Source organism: Ricinus communis, chromosome 7, assembly GCF_019578655.1.
Source record: "Ricinus communis isolate WT05 ecotype wild-type chromosome 7, ASM1957865v1, whole genome shotgun sequence".
Lineage (NCBI taxonomy): Eukaryota > Viridiplantae > Streptophyta > Magnoliopsida > Malpighiales > Euphorbiaceae > Ricinus > Ricinus communis.
The window spans coordinates 5,177,761-5,198,835 of record NC_063262.1 but is presented as its reverse complement, the minus strand read 5'-3'; the positions used below and the strand labels follow the sequence as shown (position 1 = coordinate 5,198,835).

General features: G+C 28.7%; 1 protein-coding gene and 2 long non-coding RNA genes across 3 annotated transcripts; 1 reads left to right on the top strand and 2 right to left on the bottom strand.

Annotated features, from left to right (window-relative positions):
• Window positions 1–552: 552 nt before the first annotated feature.
• Window positions 553–1,569, bottom strand: LOC8270236. The gene is made up of 3 exons (XR_001535811.3): window positions 1,358–1,569; window positions 959–1,043; window positions 553–811 (listed from the first exon to the last, which is right to left on the bottom strand). It is a non-coding gene; the product is annotated as an uncharacterized LOC8270236 (long non-coding RNA).
• Window positions 1,570–9,010: 7,441 nt separating this feature from the next.
• LOC125370720 lies at window positions 9,011–10,330 on the top strand. The gene is made up of 2 exons (XR_007216777.1): window positions 9,011–9,738; window positions 10,068–10,330. It is a non-coding gene; the product is annotated as an uncharacterized LOC125370720 (long non-coding RNA).
• Window positions 10,331–10,332: 2 nt separating this feature from the next.
• On the bottom strand, window positions 10,333–14,369 carry LOC8270238 (probable beta-D-xylosidase 6). Its single transcript, XM_002527167.4, has 6 exons — window positions 13,334–14,369; window positions 12,804–12,970; window positions 12,614–12,711; window positions 12,158–12,508; window positions 11,366–11,782; window positions 10,333–11,010 (listed from the first exon to the last, which is right to left on the bottom strand). Exons 1-6 carry the CDS (start codon window positions 14,090–14,092, stop codon window positions 10,412–10,414), a joined length of 2,391 nt encoding a protein of 796 aa, XP_002527213.3. The 5' UTR covers window positions 14,093–14,369; the 3' UTR covers window positions 10,333–10,411.
• Between the last annotated feature and the right edge of the window lie 6,706 nt (window positions 14,370–21,075).

Below are 21,075 nucleotides of genomic sequence, written 5' to 3'. Positions count from 1 at the left end.
GTATTTCACATCTTTAGAGGGCAAACTAAAATCAAACATAATCCTTCCATCAAACAGAATCATTTTGAAATTAGAAATTACTTGTGTGGCTAAAAGATACCCCCACAACTTTTTTTTTCTTAGAAGAGTTTTGTCATCTTCCAAAGCAAAATTCAAAGTACCTGGGACCCAAATGCCACATTCAAATCTTGACAAGATTTTTGGTCCCATTTTTAGAGCTCGGGACCAAATACTGTTCGCTTTCATTGATAAACCAGGAAACCCCTTCAATGCTTTCAGGTCTTTGGATACAAATAAACATTAAAAGAGAAAAAGAAACAAAATTTCCATCAAGTTATGTGAACTTCCCGAACTTTGCCCTATAATCTATGGAGATAGAAAAGAATCGCAAAGAGTTCCAAAATAAAGAGAGTTTTAGTACTAAGAAACCAATTATAGCAAGAAGTTCAATGGAAATCTAAAAAAAGAAAAAGAATGAGGAAAAAAGAGGGAACACTAAGGATATAAATTGCAGAATATACTGAGAAGTAAACAGACAAAGATCAAAGTAGCTGCATGATAAAATAGTAGAAAATTAGATTGAAATATTCCTAAAGAAACAACACCGCACATGACATTACATTTGTATCAAACAAAGTAGAACTATTTGTGCAGCAAAGTTGCAGCTTTCTTTTCTTTCGTTTTTTTTTTTTTTGGTCATATTCTTTCCTTTTGTTTTGGTTACAAGTTACAGCTTTCTCAGCTAACAAAGATGATGGATGGGTCACAGCAACATTCATCAATAAGGCAACAGCAACACAAAGCTGCAAGGCTGTAACACAACAAAGAATTCAAAACAAAAGCATCAAGAATTACTATTTGTAGTATACCAAATAAACCCACTAAAAAGAAAAAGAAAAGCTAGAGGAAAAATAGAGAAAAAAAGGTGACAAAATCATATAGGTAATAGAGAAACTACCATCCTTCAAGGAAACCAGGCTGTCTTCTGGGTGGAGGAGCAGCATATTGCGGAGGCGCCATCACTGGAGGTCCTTGATAATAACCTGCCAACAAAATCGAACTCCCAAGATATAAGCAGCACAATCTTTTATAAAAAGAAATGAGACAGAAGAACAAGAAGAATCGGAAGAAACTCTGTAATAGTTACATCATACAACAATTAATAAAAGAAAAACCTAAAAGAAAGATCAATTACTCTGGGAAAAAGCAAGAACTACCCAATAGAGAACTCCAAAATTGAAAATAACAGACCAAACAAGAATTAAATAAAAGATCAAGAGAGACCCTTGACACCTCAAAATCTAAAGAAAAAAGAAACTAATAAAAACATGCATGCAAAATCAAGAAAATGTAGTACCTTGAGCAGGGTAAGGATAAGCATACTTTGGGTCACTCATCTTTGCTAAACAAACACCAAAAGAGACAAAAACAAAAAAAAAAAAAAAAAAAAACTTCAGTATCCTGATTAATAAAAGTTCAAAAGACTGTATATAGAGATTAAGGAGACAGAGACAACAAACAAGAAAAATAGACTTGTTTTGGGGGGTGAAGGAAAGAAAGACCTGTTGTGAGAATGTGTCTGTTTTAAATGGTTATATATCAAAACAAAACCCTGTCAGTTGGCACCTTCGTTTCAAGGGCATTACATAGAAACCACCTTCTAGTGTTTTCTAAATTTTTCTTTTTTGTTTTTTGAAAAAAAAAAAAGGTTTGCTTTTCTTCTGCTGTAAAGCTCCTCTCTCGTTCTTTTCTTTCCTTTTTATTTTCTTTCCTTCATTAGTGGGCCAAGTGACAGCTATGGAAATCCCACCATTGGCATGATCTTGACTGATAGTTTAGTGGGTCATGGTCGAAATTTTCCTCAAGTAAATAAAAGATTAGGGGAAAACAAAGTTGGAGCAAATTATTGTATTGGAAAATGCAGTTGGAAGGAAATTACATACGCAAGTTTTTGTCGGGAAGAGTTTGTTGATAAACAATGGAGTGGATTAGGTGTGCCGCCTATTACACCTCAAGACGGTCACCAATGGCAGAATCAGTGAATTTTTTTATTCATCCCATAGTTAATAAGTATATTCATCATAAACATAATAGTTTATTTAATACAAAAACTAAAATTCTTACTTTTAAAAATAAATATTCTTATCTACTTCAAGCGGATTTTAAATATACAATAAAAAAATGAATTGGTAATATTTAGCATTTGAATAAAATATTTAAAATTATATATATATATTAAACAATGCATTTTCAATTATTATCCGTATCTTAATCAATAAAAAAAATGTTAGTATCCTATAGTTTATATTTAACATTCACACACTTTCTACCTTTATGAATTTGGTGTTACATTCAACATGAAATCAATATAATTAAACATCTTTATAAATTTAGTTATTTATGGTTTATTTATATGTTGCACAATCATTATTATTATATAAAAAAATTTATAAATAAAATTAATAAAATTATATTTAAAACCAACAGTAACTTAGATATTTTTAATTGTCTTTTTTAATATTTTTGATATTTTAAAATTTTATTAGTATAATAATATAAAAATTATTCTAAGAATATTTAATAATTAACTCTAATATTATATAGATGAGTACTATTAATGTAACTGATATTATTATTATTTTTAAAATTAAAAATTATCCTATAATTAAAAATTAATTTATTAGTACATATAGTATTTAAAAATTATTTTCTAAAAGTAAAATTATTATCTAATTAGAAAGCTAATTTATTAATTAATATAATATTAAAATATAATTAATATGCTATTTTTTAAGATAATCATTATTTAATAAGAAAACTAATTTATTATTAATGTTATCTCTTAGAATTAGAATCGATATTTAATTTAAAATGTTACTTATTGATTAAAAATTTAATAGAAAAAATTACAAGATTATATATAAATTTAAATTTTATATGGCAAACATAAGTATACATATAAAAAAGGACACATGCCAAAAAAATTTTAAATCTCAGAAATTTTTATATATATTATACATGCTTTCATTTCCAAAAAAATAGTATTTATTCAAAGCCGGGTTTGATATAATATGATATTATTTAAATGTGTCTCATAGTAATAATTAATAATCTATCAAGCTTTTTATTTAAGAAATTATATTTATTTTTTAAAGACTGATTAAGACCAATTAATTTTGATTAAATAATGATTAAAAATGTCTCTAAATTTATAAAATTGCAGTCATCGAGACCATATCATGCAAAAGAGTTCTATGAATATATGTGAATGAAAGTTAATATTTAAGGCCAGATATCTACTAAATAATAATAATTTAGCTCTAATTTATTTAGTTACTTTACAGTTAAATATTTATTTGGTTTAGTATTTTGTATTTCAGTATCGAGCATTTGAATATTTAAATAATTTATATATAAACTGTTAATAAATGCTCTTTAAAGATTAGCGCTTAGAATTTTATAATTAAATAAGTCAAATTAAAAGATGAAAATCTCAGTTTTAAAATAAAAAGTTAACTACTAAGTGTAATTTACTTAAATACTCTTAATTTTCTTTTATTTACAACTATCAATTGATAATGAAATGAATTTTATAAAATTATAATTTAAAAGATCAAATGATATTCTTTTATGTGCAGTACTTTCTGAATGTAGAAAATTAATAAAAATCATTTGATAACAAAATTTGTTGTAAAATAATTTTAAAAATTAATTAATATTTTAATTGAAGCACTCAATTAAAGATTATGATTTGTTGTATAACTACTTTATATTTTAAAGAGATATATTCATCATAGCTATTAGCATGTGTCAACTAGAAAAAGAAATTAAAGTATAATATATTAATTTAAATTTAAAAAGTAAGAAAAATATAATTTATAAATAATTAAAATATTAATATTTTAATTTTTATAGATATTATAATCTAACCGTAATTTTGATCAGTAGATTATTAAAATTAGACAAAATATCAGTTGTTTATGGCTGATTCAAAAAGGAAAAAAGCCTATGATACAACCAATATCAATTCTTTTTACGAGCTTTTTGCCAACTATTGACATTTTTTTTTTTTGCAGAAGAAAGGAGAATATTACGCCCTCTAAACTTTGGATTGTCTGATAGGGTAATAATATTGTAAAAGGCAAATTGCCTTGTTTGCTCCTGATAACATTTTGTGATGAAATTCTTAGAGCATATTTGATTTCGCTGATCAAAATATTGTTGATATCATAGCTAATTGTTAATAAATTAAAAAATTTGATAAAATTTTATTAGCGATGCGGCTGATCAATGCAGCTGATAGCTGGTGGCTAAGAACTGGTAGTTGATTGTTGATTAGCGGTTACTATTAGTATATTAGATGACTATTGATGATATAATTTATCGTTAAATATATTTTATTTTATTATATTATATTCAATGGTATAAATTAATAAAAATATTTTATAATAATTAAAAATATTGTAGTTAACTTTTTAGCTCAACTATATTTATTATTAAAAATATTTATAGAAATAGAAATTTAAATTTAAATTATATTAATAAAAATTTCTAATCTCAAATACTATAATTATAAATATTATAATTATTTATCTATTAAAAATAATTTAAAATGATTATTATTTATTATAAAATATAAAAATTTAATTAAATGAGATCCAGTTAAAGCAAATTATTATTAATAAATTTTAATAAAGATAATAGTATCCAAATAAATATATAAATCAAATAAGTTATCATCTGATAAGAAAAAAAAAACTCTAAAATAGAAATGATACAGTCAGTAGCTAATTGGGACTAGATCAAATCAGTTGTTGTTTATTAAGTTTTTATTAAACACTTTAATATAACTGTTCAGTGAGAAACAACTATCAGATGCATCAAGCTTTGGAACCAAACACCCTCATTGTTCTTGACACCTAATTTTAGAATTGAAATCTAAATTCTTAAGGCTATACATTAAAGTATTAATCTAGGTTAATATTAGTGAAATTATTATTAAAGACTTCAATTGTCACGACCCCACTCGTGGGCCCGTGACCGGCACTAGGGAATGGGTAGGCTTAAGGCCACCGAAACCCGTAGTAAGCCTGACACTCACTGATTTAAACAAATCTCATCTCAAATTAATATTATTAAAACCATAAATTATCTTAATAGCCACATTCTACATAAATACTTGATGCCTTCAAAAAAAACTAGGCGAGACCAAGGCTCGAAAATTTACAACCGATACATCTACTATTTACTACTCTGCGGAGAATCTAAGATTTACCATTTTACATACCAAATCAAATACTTCACCCGATGATGAAGGAGTCGGGTTACTGAATAAGAGTCGCGAGAGAACTAACAGTCACGAATCTGAAAAACAATAAATGGAGACTGTCAGTCTCGAGAGTGAGTTAAAATCAAATAATCTAGGGACTATTGCTTCTTCCTCGAAACATAGATTATTCAAATCATACTATAATCATACCCTACTATTTCCTTCACATAAAATATTAATCATTCGAATCAAAATATCAACCATGCACGTAAATACAATCCATATTATAATCATACCACAATAAATTAATAAATGAATAAATAAAAATATATTTTTACTTTTACGGGACGAGTGGCTCGGTAGAACCCTAAACCCCAAAATCTAGTAGCCATTCGGCTCTCTTAATCCAATAAGACTGGCGCCCCGAGAGCAATGCTCGACCAGGGACCTTACCTCCAGTCTGGTCACTTAGATATCCAAATAAGAAATCTAGTAGCCATTCGGCTCTCTTAATCCAATAAGACTGGCGCCGAAGAGCAATGCTCGACTGGGACCTTACCTCGGTCACTGGTCACTTAGATATCCAAATAAGAAATCTAGTAGCCATTCAGGCTCTCTTAATCCAATAAGATCACGAGAGCAATGCTCGACCAGGGACCTTACCTCCCGACAATTTACAAATCAGCCCAGAGCCATGCTCGACCAGGGCAAACCCATAAATATCTTATTACATGTCCATGATCATTACCGGTGCGCACGCGGTCCTGATGTAACCCATCAGGCGGCATGTTCTACAAGCCACATTTCCCAATTCGCAATCATCACATATAATAAATATCATTATCTCACTGAACTCATCCAACACATATCGGAAATAAAGATTAAAGATTTAAGATAAAATAACGTGCAATTTGTGAGGGGAAAAATAATAACGTTTGTCTTATTATAACATACTAATAATCATATTAAGCACAAATTCTAAATAGCATATTAAAATCGGACTAGCAATAGCGCGAAAGATTAAATGACTTTAACTCACGGGATTGGCGACCTCCTAGCTCGCTCCGGTGCCTCGGTAGGAGCGAGCGAACAGATCATCTAATCACGGAAAACAATTTATCAATACCGAGACAATCCATCATTAATCCTAGGTCTAGACTCCTAGGACTGTCTAAGAATCTAGACTGAACTACCGAAAATTCAGAACCTCCCTACAACACGAACATTACCCCGTAAAAGCGGGTCCGAACCTGCCAAAAACACTCCAAATATCCAACAATTAAAACAACGGAGTCGGGTCCCCAAACTTCACTATTTCCGACCACACAAAGACAAAACACAAGGCAGACGATTATTTTTGACTCATAAAATCATCAAATACTCAAAATAATCTAATAGACACAATTAAACCAAGAATTTCTAAAAATAACGGGCTAAAGAAAATTACCGAGACGCTCGATCGCTCGGTCGACTCGCCTCCAGCCGCCGGAGTCCGATCGACGATCTGAACACACCATCGGACTCACAACGACGCGCTGATGACGATCCCCGCTTCCGATTTTTCGATCTGACACCCGATCATCCGGAGAGATTTGCGGACGATCTCGACCGTCGATTCGCAAACGAAACCCGATCGCCACGAAATCAGTGCCATCGCGAAGCTTGAGCAGAGGAGAGTCGGGATATGTCCTCCGATCATCCCTCCTCCGCCGGATCTCTCCGGAAAAGCCAAAAACGCCGACTGCCACCATTTTCTCTCTCCACCGTGAATCTCCGATTCCGGCCACCACTGTCGACACCGCTGCCGCCAAAACAAAGCCGAGGCCGAGAGGAGTCGATCGGCACCAAAATCAGCGACCACCGACGCCGGAAACGCCCGCACGGCGGCAAAGAAGCTTCGGCCATCTTCCTCCTCGCGCGAGAGCTGCTGCCGTCGCCCGCTGGTGCCGCTGCCGCTGCCGCCGCTGACGCCTGCAGCTTCGCCGGCCAGCCCCGCGCCCCGGACAGACGGCCCCGACGCCGCAGCTCCTTCCTCCGCGCCTCCTCTCTCTCCCCCGACATCTCTCTTCCTCTCTCCTCCTTTCTTCTTCCCCGATTTCTTTCCCTTCAATATCGACATTTGACCCTTGAACTTTTCCTTATTACAATTTGGTTCCTCAACTTTCTTAATTACTTACAATTCCATCCTTTATAATTTCTTCCAAAATTTTCAATATATAATTTTACTTATATAAATATGCATTTGGGAAAATTTTGAATAACCAAAATATAATCAATTTCCAACTCAAAATTTAATACTACTAATCAATTATAATACCAATTTTTTTTTTTTTTATAAAAACATCCCTTATAATTTCTTAAAATTTCAAACTAATTGGGTATAGAAAATAACTCATTTATTAAATATATAAAAATTCCGGGTGTTACATCAATAATATACTTATATGTATGTACACATATTTTAGAAATATATATGTTATTTTATATATATACTTGTTTTGTTTTGATTTTTATTTTTAAAAAATATAGTTATGCGACCGATTCTTGGCTCTTAATTCAAGAAATTGACGGTTAACTGAATTCGAGCAATAGTTTTTACTATTATCTTTAATAATATATATATATATATATATATAATTTTTAAATTATATATTTTGAATTTTTAATCTTTTATATAATTTTTAAATTATAATCATATTATAAATAATTTTTAAAATTTTACGGGTTAGTTAAAACATTGGTGAACCAAACTCATTTTTTCTCCTTCTTTCACATATTTTTTTTTATATGTTAGGTTATTAAAAAAAATAATTTTTCATTAAATGGAACTGATAGTTAACTAAGTATTTAATTTGAATTTTGATTAAAAGAACAAAAAGCTAAAACTAAATTATCACTGTTGGTGGAAAAATTACTTCCATCATTATTTATGTCAAGTCTATCAGGAGCTGTTTTTAGAAAAAGATAACACTATATTTAATTAAAATTTATTAGAAAATTTATTTTATTTGAGATAAAAAAAAATTAAATTAAAAAATATTTTTTAATATTATAAAATATATTGATAAATTAATATAAAATTTATTTAAAAATTCTATCTATTTTGATGGAATTTACTTTAATTATAACTAATTTTACAATAAAATTTAATATTTAAAATTCTAAATTAACTTTTATTATATATTCAAAAAATATAAATTTTTTATGTATAAACAAATTTTATAAATTTAATAAAATCTTAACCGAACACAGTATAAATTTAAATCTAGATAAAATAATAATAAAACTAAAACATTTGAATACGTTTTTAACTCTCTTTATAATTAAGATCATTTATAAAAAAAAACTGATTCCATCGTGTTATAAATTAATAAAATTAATTTTAGATATTAGATAAAAAAGATAAATAAAAAATTAGTCAACCAGGCTTATCTATTTGTGTAGCCTATTTTATTTCTTGGATTGTTCTTCAACAGTGATATCTCTGGTTATTAATTATTTTTAAATCCATCTCAAGTGCTTTCTGGGATCACTCTTGTTACTTCATACCACAAATCCTGCATTTCCAGAACATAAAAGAAAAAAGAAAAAGAATCTTTTTCTTTTTCTAAGAGCACCTTGTAGAATTTTGTGGGTGTTTAATTTTTTGTAGAATTCTCTGGGCCATTATTTTAGGGTTCAAGTGGAAGGCATCAACTTCATTTCCCTCATAAACTTCACCATAATCCTAGTTACTATTGATTCTTATGTTAATAAATCTCCATTAATTTTTTTAAAGATATAATCATCTTATTGTAAAGTTAAATGGAAAGTATTTTATATAAAAATTTTGAATTGAAAAAATAAAAAGTATAATTTTATCAATAATAAAAATAAAAAATTACCAAAATCAAGAAATACTGAAGAAAAATCTCACTTGTATTTCCTACAATAGTGTTGGCAGAATTCTTTTTCTTTATAATTTGAAGATTATTTTAATTACAAATTGACTCTTTAGTCTTTAAATGGATGTGGTTGTAAAAATATTAATAAAAAACTTATTACTATCAACGCTGCTGCAATTCTATAAAATTTTATAAATGTATTCATAAAAAAAAAAAATCCATAAAGAATATAATCAAATTTATAGAAAAAGGAAATAAAAAGAAATTCTAAAAGAGAGAAGAAAACACATAAAATATATATGTTGATATATAATTTCTAAAAGTAAAATTGAGTGAGAGAAGAAGAAAAAGTGAATATATTAAATTGAAGTGGAGAGATCAAGAGCTCGAAAAAGGCATCGTTTTGTCTTGGATGTAGCAAACTGACTTTTACATACAAAAGTTGAGTCATATTCCTCATCTTTGCACCGCCACTGCCATGGACAAAAGCATCCAAAATAAAAAGGCTACTAAATCAATATATACAGCAAAAGATACGTTACCTACCAAAACTGGAAGCATTGGCATGGAAAACTATTGCATAGGGTAAGATGATACTTTGATCTTGACATCTCACCAAAACCATAATCCCTTGATGAAAAATAAACTTTGGCACCATCTTTGAATATGTTAATGTTGGCTGCATCATCTTTAACAACTCCTCTTCTTTCCCTACCCACTCTTTATATTCTATGATCAGATACAGATGCACAACTTTTGAGTTTTATTTTATTGGAGTACTCTAATTTCCATTCCATTCTTTTCTCAACGCTTATCAAACATCATCTTTTCAATTTTCGCAGACTAATCATCCTTATAGATACAAAATACATACTGATATAGATTTTGTAACTTGCTATCTTCTTGCCTAGCAGGTAAAGATTTACATTCGTGAAAAGGATGATCTATTCAGATGAGGATCCAACTACATATTGCAATGCCGAATCCATATTGTATATATGAAAGAGGGTGACCTTTTTGCTTCTTTTATGATACAATTTTATATATATATATATATGCTACAAGCATTGTTTAACTTGGCTTCCTTCTGATTGGAGCTAGAGAGGAGTTCCCTCCAAATGTCTATTTTCTGAAATTTTCTAGCCTTGAGCTAAAGAAATGAAATGGTTTTGCACCATGTTTCTTCCCAAGATATCATGTTTCTTCATGCATTATATGACTTATTGGAAACAGTTATTCATTTGAATCACAAATGGCATTAATAAGCCTCAATTGTAACAAAATGCTGTAAATCTCCTAACAATAGAACATGACTGCCTACCGGCATTATCCTTTTTCCTTGCCCATTTGCAATGCTAAGATGTTTGCAAGGATCTAGCAAGATGCTTGTTTCAGTAGATTTATGAGAAACAGTATTTATGCGCTCAAATCCAACAAGTTGTTTTTCTGGAGTGCCTTCAGAAACTTGTGGCACTCTGGAGAACAACATCACAACATGACTTCCATCCATGTCTCCAACATTCATGACAGATATCTGCACAGTGAATCTCAAAGAATTGCAAGAACTTATCTCATCAATGAATATATAATCAAGCCTGTCTCCTCTCTGATGCAATATTCTCTTTCTGGAAGTAGCTGTCAGAGATCCTGAAAGACTCAACTTGCTTGGTGCTGACAGGAACTTGTAAGCATAATTGGTGTAACTTAAGCCTTCACCAAATCCATAGACTCGTTCTCCAGTGTAAAAACGGTAGGTTCTTCCAGGATAACCACGATTAGGATTGGCTCGCATATTCATATCATTCATTGGTACATTGGTGAATGACTCAGGATACCAAGTCATTGGAAGTCTTCCACCTGTAATTTCAATTTGCAAGCATCAAGCAAAAGTTCAGCACTTGAACAAGAAAATGATAACAGAAAATGGAATAACCCATAAATGTTTTCTGTGGAACTTGAAGTTAATTGGAATGTTTTTTATGGCATTTAAAATGACAAATATATTTGAAATATCTTAAGAAATTACTTATTTCCCACTGCATGTAAATTCTGGATGATGCGTTTGTGTCGTCGTATTGCCAGGACAATTCCATCTTCCTGGAGAGTCTAAATTCTTTCTATCAAACCCAAATTTACCATGTAGGTTCTACCAGAAATGCAGCAAAATCTTTCTTTCTTGTTTTATAAAATTTACCACATAGGTTCTACCAACCTGGATTATATTCTCCAAAGATGATGTCTGCAAGTGCTTTTGCACCAGCTTCACCAGGGTATCCAATCCAAAGAATGCTAGCAATTCTAGAATCCCTTTTGGCAAAAGATACATCAACTGGTCCTCCACCAGTAAGAACTAGAATCACTGGCTTTTTACTAGCTGCTGCAACATAAGATACCAGGGCCATCTGTTTACCAGGTAACAGAAGACTAATTCGATCACGATCTTCAGTTTCTTGTGACAAATCAATTCCAGCAACTACAATTACAAAATCAGCAGTTTTTGCAATATGTATTGCTTCAGGAAACTGATCATCAGAATCACAAGACACATTAGAGCAACCAACTGCATAAGATGTCCTTTTTATGTAGGCTTGAACTCCATCGTAGAGGCTCTGTGGATTACATGAATATCCTGCAAAATTAAGAAAATCAGCTTATTGAGGCATATATGGAAGTTCAGAACTTGTACAAGGTGGACAAAACCCTGATAGACTCATTATTTATTAGATTGAATGGAGCACCTAATTTGGAAAATGACATAGACTCATTATTTATTAGATTTAAAAATCCTTAGATCATAATGAAGTGAGTAAAAGCTCCTGAGAAATAGTCATTAAAATGAAAGTTTTGTTTAATTCAATCTCTTTGGTGTATGTGATATATTTCCTCTGTTTAATTTAACCTCCGCAAGAAGACAGTTGATTACTATCTCAGGTGAATAAGCAACAAAAGTATCCATGACATTGGAACTCAAGCTAAATACACTACTAGTTGGAGCAAGTCTTACCAGTGTAATCACCACCCAAACTGCCTCCATTATTTGCCAATGGACCAATAATAGCCAAGGAAGAAACAGCTTTTTTATTCAAAGGTAGGAACTTTTTTTCATTTTTTAGCAGCACAATCCCCTGCCTTGCTGCTTCAAGTGCTAGTTTCTTATGCTCTTCAGTGCAAACGTCTTCAGGTCCTAGTTTACTAAAATGCCCATTTATACGGTCTCCGTCAAAAAGCCCGAGTCGGAGTTGAACTGAGAAAAGGTTGAGAAGAGCTCTATCTATATCTTCTTCTCGTAACTTACCTTTATCAACCGCAGATTGAGCATTGCGAATCGCGTATGAACCACAATTGATGTCCATACCTACAGATTAAAATTGAAACCCTAATGTCATGATAGGATCAACATACATATTTTCTATTGCTAAGAATTGTATTCAAGTTCAATAGAACAAGAGGCAAAACATGCCTGCTTTCAAAGCAATAGCAACTGCATCCTCGGCACTTTTTGAATAGTTCTGATACTCGAATATTGTAGCCACAGCATCACAATCTGAGACAATGTATCTGAAATTTTTGAGGGATCATGCATAATTACAAACAAGCAAGTGTCAAGTTTCACATCACTTCATATGATATAAGCTCTATAAAATCATTACCCTTCAAAGCCCCATTCTTCTCGAGCTTTTTGTAAGAGATCTTCTCTTGCACAAGCAGGCACCCCATTAACTTCATTATATGAACACATTAAGCAACTTGCTTTTCCTTCTTCTATACAGCTACGAAATGGAGGTTGATATGTATCCTCTAAATCTTGTTCTGTAACCTAGACAACAATGACAAAGTGTGCCATTGAGTGATTGAGTTGGCAATTCTACTTGATCCCAGACTTAAAAATTTCTATAAATGACCAAAATTTGCTCTTCACAATTATGTCAATTTCATAGAATACAACCCTAACTCAATTAAAAATGGTTAATATACTGAAAAAGCAAAGGAAAAGAAAGTCCTTCCACCGACAAATTTTCTCTATACCGTACTAACAATTTCAAATTAAGCCTAAACAAACTACACCCAGTTGAACTTTGTTAACCAAAACAATCGCCTTTTGCTCTAAAAACTATTAAACAATCAAAAAACTATCTTTCTTTAAATGAATTAAAGACTTCAATGCAAATAGAAAACTTACCACAGCATTGAATGAATATCTACTGAAATTGCCCCATTTTTCAAGATCATAAGCAGTTAAATGTTTACAACAAGCAGATAACATAAGCCCATCGTCACCATCATCGTCTCTTAACATCCTCTTTTCTCCAAATCCATATCTACCGCTTCCACTTCCACTAACACCACTCTTCCAATTCCCACCTTGAAAACCCTTAACGAACTCAATAGCATAAGCAGAAGTAAGCATGGGATCTTCACCAGGAGTTTCTTGACCTCTACCCCATCTAGGATCTCTGAAAATATTAACATTAGGTGCCCAAAATGTTAAGCCAGATTGACCAACATTATGCATCGCTCTAGCTTCAATAGCAATAGCTGATCCAATCAAGAACCAAAGAGTCCTATTAAAAGCAGCAGCAGAGATAATAACTTGAGGAAAACCTGTAGCAGCAGAAACAGGTCCAATCGTGAAGGAAACACCAGGGCCATTAATGGCAATCCCATGAAGTGATTCAGACCACCATTCATAAGGTGGAATTCCAAATCTTGGAATTCCTGATGCATTATCCGATAATTGTTTGATCTTTTCTTCAAGGGTCAAGAGTGAAATAAGAGAGTGAGCTCTAGTGGGTACAGATAAAGACTGGTTGCAGAAAGTGTAGGAGTTATGGAGTGGTGGCTGACATGGGTACTGCAGCTTATGTGATTCGGAGTTAGAGACTGAGAGTTCGAAGAGAACTATGCAGGAGAAAAAGAGGGATCTCAAGTAGAGAGTCATTTAATGTCTGAAAGTCAGTTAAAGAGTATGTTTAAATACTCCTTTTTTTCTGCGGCTGCTTTTAAATATTTTTCACTTCTCTGAATAGAAGGTGAGGGTGTAAACGAGGGCAGCCACTCCAAATTGGGTTCCATAAAAATCTATTCCAGCTCGATTAATCAAAGTTTATTCAAATACTTAATAAACTAGTTCAAGATAGTAAGAAACTCAGCTTTGCTCAGTTACACAAGAATCTTAAAAGTAATGGATAAAACTATGATTAGTTTTTGTTTTTTGAACCATAAAAGTATATATGATTAGTTGGGTTTGAATAATTAATGATGATGATGTTACATCATTACATCATTTGATTTGGATGTTTTTGGTGTGTGATATGTTGGGATTGATCTCCAAGAATGCTACTGAATTGGAGCTTTTGATTCTATGTAATATTTAGTTTTATTTAACACAACTTCCTTTGCTCATTTTTAAACAATTCTCTGGCCAGCATTTGAATTGAACAAGTCCAAAATGTTTTTGGTGTTGCTACTGTAAGACAAGCATAGCAGCAACCTTTTTTAAGATTATATATATCGAGGATCTGACGTCAGATTTTTGTTTTGTGACACTTGGCGAGCAGGAATTGCATCAGAGGAAGGAAGGAGAAGGACTATTGGATTGGAACAGTGTAATTAAGTTAAATAAAACTGTTTATTATTATTTCAACTAAAAAGTTAAATTAATAAATAAATTTAATAAAATTTATAATATTCTAAAAATAATAGTAAATTAACTGTTTTTTAAAAAAAAGTTAATTATTTTTAGTATTAATTTATATGATACTAAGATTAATCAAAATATTTATTAATATAATAATATAAAATTATAAAAATATTTATTGATTAATCTTACTATTATATAAATTAATATTACTAATATAATTAAAAATTAAAAATTTATTATATAATTAAAAATTAATTTATTATTGAATTATAGTATTAAAAATATAATTCAAGATATTATTTTTAAAATTATAGTATTTTTAATTTGAAAATAATTTATTGATTAATATCATTATTAAAATATAATTGATATTCTATTTCTTATAATAGAAGTAGAATCATTATCTTATTATGCCATTATTTATTAATAAATATAATATTAAAATATAATTAATATGTCATTTTTATGATTAAAGTCGGTATTAATTAGGAATATAAAATATTAATAAAATATATAAATTTAAATTCTATGTGTCAGAAATAAATAAATATATTAAATAAAAATTTTATGTGTCATAAATTAACACAAATCAAAATAATTTTAAGTTTCAAAATTAATATATAGATTAATCATATAATTTTTAATTATTTTTATTAATTTTTATCAATGAAATATATATATATAGCTAAATTTTATTAATCAAATTCTTAAATTTATCGGTCAGTAATTATTATTAATTAGCTAAATTAAAGAAATTTAAGAATTTTTTTTGAAAAGGCAAGAATTTTTTAATAAGGTTGAAGGAAGGAGAATTGTCATGATACTTGTTTTTAAAGTAACATAATATATTTTGTTTATATAATTTAAACTATTAAATTCAAAATTCTTTGAAATGTTATCTGTTACTTTTATTAGTTTTCACTTAAATGTTTTTGGTCCATTTTCGATAATTTTGAAGTTATCGGTAGACTTTTATTTTTGTATTTTGAAAGTGTTTAGTTTAGTGGTTGAGAAGAATAGATAGTAGACCACTATATTTATAATTATTTAGAAATTCTTCTAATCAATAGTTGATAACTTAAATAAAGTCTAAATAGCTGATATGTAATCAAACGATATGAATTGAAGAATTTTAGAATTTATACATTTAGTCAAAATTCATGAATTTAAAATTTATAGATTTATAATTTATAATTTTAAAATATTTATCATTTGGACTAAATATAAAATTAATATATTTTTATTTAAAATTAAAAAGAGCTTTTGAGATAATAAAAATTTATTAAGAATAATATTAAAACAAAAATTATATGACAATCCATAATTATTTTAGAATGATGGATTTTGAAATTTTCCATCTCTTAACTAGGAAATTAAAATTATAAATAATAGAAATTTTAAAAATGAGAAACTTTTTAAAAACTTATATATTTAGATCACTTTTTAGTTGTTAAATAATGAATTTTAGCAAAATCTATGAATTTTATAAAATGAAATCCTTTGAATTCAAATAACTCTAAGCTAAATAGTATTTTTTGTACATCAGCTAGAGTTATTTTTTGTATTTTGACAAAAATAATATTTATAAGTTCAAGAAACAATAAAAAAACAAAATTTTCCATCTTTTTAGAATATGATAAGTATTTGTAACAATATTATCCATCAAAAGTACCATAAACATATAATTATATTTATTCTATACATTCTTATTTATTATTAGATATTTTTTAAAATATTTAGTTATTCATTAAAGAAATGTATTACTATTATTACTCTTACTATTTTATTAAATTTTATCTAATTTTAATTTATATAGTATAAAATAAATTATATTCTAATTGTAAATTAAATCATAATAAATATTTTACTAACTAATAACAACTGCTAAAAAATATTTATCACATACTCTATATAGATAAGCTATGGGCTATATGTATTAGTTAAATCAAACATATGCTTTATATTAGAATTATGATTTGATATTTCAATTGCCTATAATAGAAAGTTAAAGCAAGATAATTAATATATGTTACATTTAGAAAATTCTAGTTTATTAAATATTAAAAAATCTGAGTGTAGAGATAGCTTCAAACTTCAATGATCATTTATTTAAATATTAAAAAATTAAAATAATTCTATAATTTTAGACGTATTTAATATATATGAAAATTCAAAAGAATTGATATATTTATATATTTATTTAAAATCTAATAATTTCATAAAGAAACTTCAAGAAATAAATTATGAGAATATGATCAAATAGTTAAGGGTTATTATTTTTTACATTTATATATGGGAGATAGGCTATAGAATTTTATTCTTACAGCTTAATTTTTCTTTTAATTTCTTATGGTCTAAAATCAGAATTTTTTTTATTTTTTTAACTGTAATATAGTATTATTTTAATATTATTTTTATTAACAAAGTTCTGATAATATTATCTTAATTATTCATCCATATCCACTTTTTTATTCTCATAAATTTAATAATCTTATAAATACAAAACTACTATTCTTCTTGGTAACACTAGATGGCTTTTTTTTCTGTTTTGTTTTAATTTGATCATCATTTATTTTTAACTGTATTTTGATATTTTTTTATATTTTATTAGTATTAATTTGATATTTTTTTAAAATACATTTCTTTATGGTCATCAAGAAATACTAATTTCTATAAATACATATAATATCTTTCAATTTGTAGATAAAAATATAAAAATACAAAATAAAACATCAATTTATCTCACTTGGTTGGTTTAACGATGATCTATTTTAAAATGCTAAATAATATCATTTTAATACTTTTTATGTAACTTTTAGTATTCTTTATTGATGAAATTCAAAAATAAAAACTATATTAAAAAATACAAATAAATTTTTTCGGAAAATAAAATTATAAATAAAATAGAAGGAATCATATAAATAAATTTTTTTAAAAAATGTACCCTCAAATTTCATAAAAATTAACAACGCAACTGAAAGGCTCATGGCCTGATTCTAAGTGGGTTTTTTTAGCCACTTCAGGTTGCCTATGGATTACAGACTCTATTCTGCCTCATCTTTGGGCTTCAAAATAATCAACTGTCAAATCACTCAGGTGATGGAACCTGATCTGGGTTGGACATTACATTTGTAATACTTGACCCCTTAAGATTGGCAATTTGAGATGTATCCTTTCATGGAATTTTCAGTCAAGAAATTGTTTCAATATGTATGTCCTGCCCATGAACCCACCATGGAAATAGTGATCCATAATATTTTCATTTTGTTCCTCAATTGTTAGGAGTTGATGGTATGAATAAGTGCTCTTGCAACTAATTATGCATTTCTTATAATGTTTTTCCAATTTAATTACGAGCGGTCGAGATTCAAATTTAAAATTTTATTCAAATTAAAATATGTAATTATTAATTACACTTAATTATATAATTTCTTTTTCAAAAGATTTTATGTAGGAACTTGTGACCGAATTGTTAGTAGTTGATTTAGACTCCCTAATGGGAATATGCTCTTCTCACAAATTCCTAGAACCTACATAACAAAACAAAAGGCTTGCCTAAAGAATTGTAACAAATTAAGACAAAAACAGGCCATGAACCTTAACAGTTTGTTTTTTTTTCTTTTCTCCCCAAACCAATGCAAGAACAGAACTTCTCTCTATTTCTTTACATAAATTGTTAATTCAAATCAATGGATTGTAATGCTTTAACTTACTTATATTAGTAAGATTCTTGGAGTTGGAATGGAGTCAAGCTCGTGTTCTTTGTCCCATCTGTTGGATGCCTCTAACTTCACCAATTTTTTATTTGGATCTACCATCTATAGTTTTAAGGCTGAACCCATAAGAAAATGAAAAAAAACAAAATGTCAAAATGAACATGCAAATGAACCCAGAAGGAAGAGAATCTTTTACTTGTTATATAGATATGGAAAATGAAAAATGCAGCATGCTTATTAGCTGTGTTAATCAGAATATTTTCAGGAGTTTTTAATCATTAGAATTTTGATAGGACCTTAATATAACATGATTGGAGAATTTATGGGCTACTTCTCCGCACAATCTTGGCGAGGGCCTCTCCGAACACTGCCGGGATAGATGTGTCAGACTTAAAACTATATATAAATATATGTAAAGTGATACTTTATATAAAATTAATTTCTATATAATAATATAAAATTACGGTTCTAATTTGACCCAACTATAAATAGATATAAATTTTTTATTATAATAAATTATAAATTTTTTAAGTCTCGCTTTGAAAAAATATCTCTCTTTATAGTAATACTTATATATATAATTTTTAAAAATATTTATAATATTATTTTGTCTCATTAATTTTATTTATATAATACGACAAGATATTTACATATCTTGTCTCTATGTTCTGTCATTTCACAAATAATATTAAATATAAATTTTAAAAAAAATTTAATACTCGAACCTCAATTAAATTATAATCTTCTCATATTTATAAATTTTATTTGGTTTCAAGTATATGACTATAGAGAAAATTTATTATATATACTAACAGTCATTTTTCAATAGTTCGCTTAAATTAAAAAATTATTTACTAGACTTAATTATAAAAAAAGAACTAGCTAAATTAGACTAAACTTTTTTATAAATATTGTAAAATTTATGACACATATTCTAACATAAAGATAAAATAGAAAAGAAAAGAATTAATACTCCATTAGAAATATAAAAATGATAAATAATTATTTAAAAAAAATAATAATTAGTATGAAATGAAAAAGGATAATGCTGCCCAAGAAAGGATGTGATTTTTTTGTAACTTGGGCTACATTTGACCCACTAAAAGAGAATTTCCAATTTTTATTTTATGAATTTTAATTTTAAAGAATGTGTTTAAATTGTTGCAGCTATCAAGGCTCGCAAGTAGTAGGATCCAACTTCCCAAGAAAGATGTTGCAATTTCTGCAGGTCAAAAAAGCACTCTTGGTATAGAAAAATGTAAATAAGCCTTCGACAGCATTCCGTTTGTTAAGGATTTAATGGGTTGTATGCCACAAACGTAAACATATTTGGCGTACCATTTCAATAGGAATAAACATTGAATATGTCTCTAAGGTATAATATATCCAAATCCATAGCATTTTCCAAGCACTTGCTGATATCTACATATATAAATAAAGTCAACAAAGGTAGCTAGCCTCATATAAAAACACAATTTCTTTTAACTTAAACAAATAATTTTGACAGTGTCCGAAAGAACTTTACGTGCATTTTGATCAAATTCTTTCTCAATTCATCACGAGATCAGTCTGCCTAAATTTAGCTGCTAGAGATGTTAAATAATCAAGGTATAAAATTGCAATAACTTTTTTTTTTTTTCTTCATGTCGTATTAGGCTATATATAATGTTAAGAGACAAAATAATGCCATAATGTCAAAGTTGCTTGAAACTGAAGGGATGAATTGAATTAAAGCAATAACTCTACATATTTATCACTCTAGCCCCATATATAACAGAGGCATATATGTGTAGATTTTCTTGCCAGACTGTAATGCTCCAACCAGGAAGAAATTGACAAAAAAAGAAGAACATGAGGGTGGTGACTTATTATGATACTTTAGACAACTTTTTACACGTGAATAACAAACTTAAAACATATAAAAAGACATTCAAGTTCTAACAAAGTTTACATAACAGATGAAAGCATTTGCAGTTGAAGGTATAAATTTGATTGGCTATAGCTAAAATTAGGGTTTTAAGTATGCTGGAACCCTAGATTAATTTCCACCACAAAAGGGATGGTGGTATGTAAAAAAATAATCAATGGGTCTTATCAAAGTCTTGCATCAATTAATCACCACTATGGTAATACAAAAAAGAACAAAAGATGTGTTTACTAAATACAAAATCCCAGTTGGGGGTTTTGAAGACACAATATCACATGCTTATTGAATTAACCCACAATATTTGTAAAGACATCATGATCTTGAACATCTCATCCCTTCTAGTGTGTGTATATATATATATATATAAACAAATCCAACTTAGTTGGATGAGCATTAGCTTTAGCACTTTTTGTAGGAGTTTAAGTGGGTTTTAATGATTATTAATGGACACTGCAAATTAATAACTCATGTGATTAGATTTTTAACCTTTTTTTTTTTTCTTTTTTCTTGAATCTAAGCATGAATTACACATCACAGAATAGTGTGGTTAAACATTTGACTTAGCAAAGGTGTAGATACAGAGAGATATGAAACCTGTTGTTGAAACTTGAAAGAGGGTTAGCCCATTTTGACTTGGA

What these genes read in the sequence shown, in the direction of transcription:
- LOC8270238 (XM_002527167.4), bottom strand. Translation starts at nt 14,092, where the DNA reads ATGACTCTCTACTTGAGATCCCTCTTTTTCTCCTGCATAGTTCTCTTC. An exon ending in GATATTCATTCAATGCTGTG is followed by an intron (nt 12,971 to 13,333) that starts GTAAGTTTTCTA and finishes ATTGTTGTCTAG; the next exon opens with GTTACAGAACAAGATTTAGA. An exon ending in TTTGGGTGGTGATTACACTG is followed by an intron (nt 11,783 to 12,157) that starts GTAAGACTTGCT and finishes TTAATTTTGCAG; the next exon opens with GATATTCATGTAATCCACAG.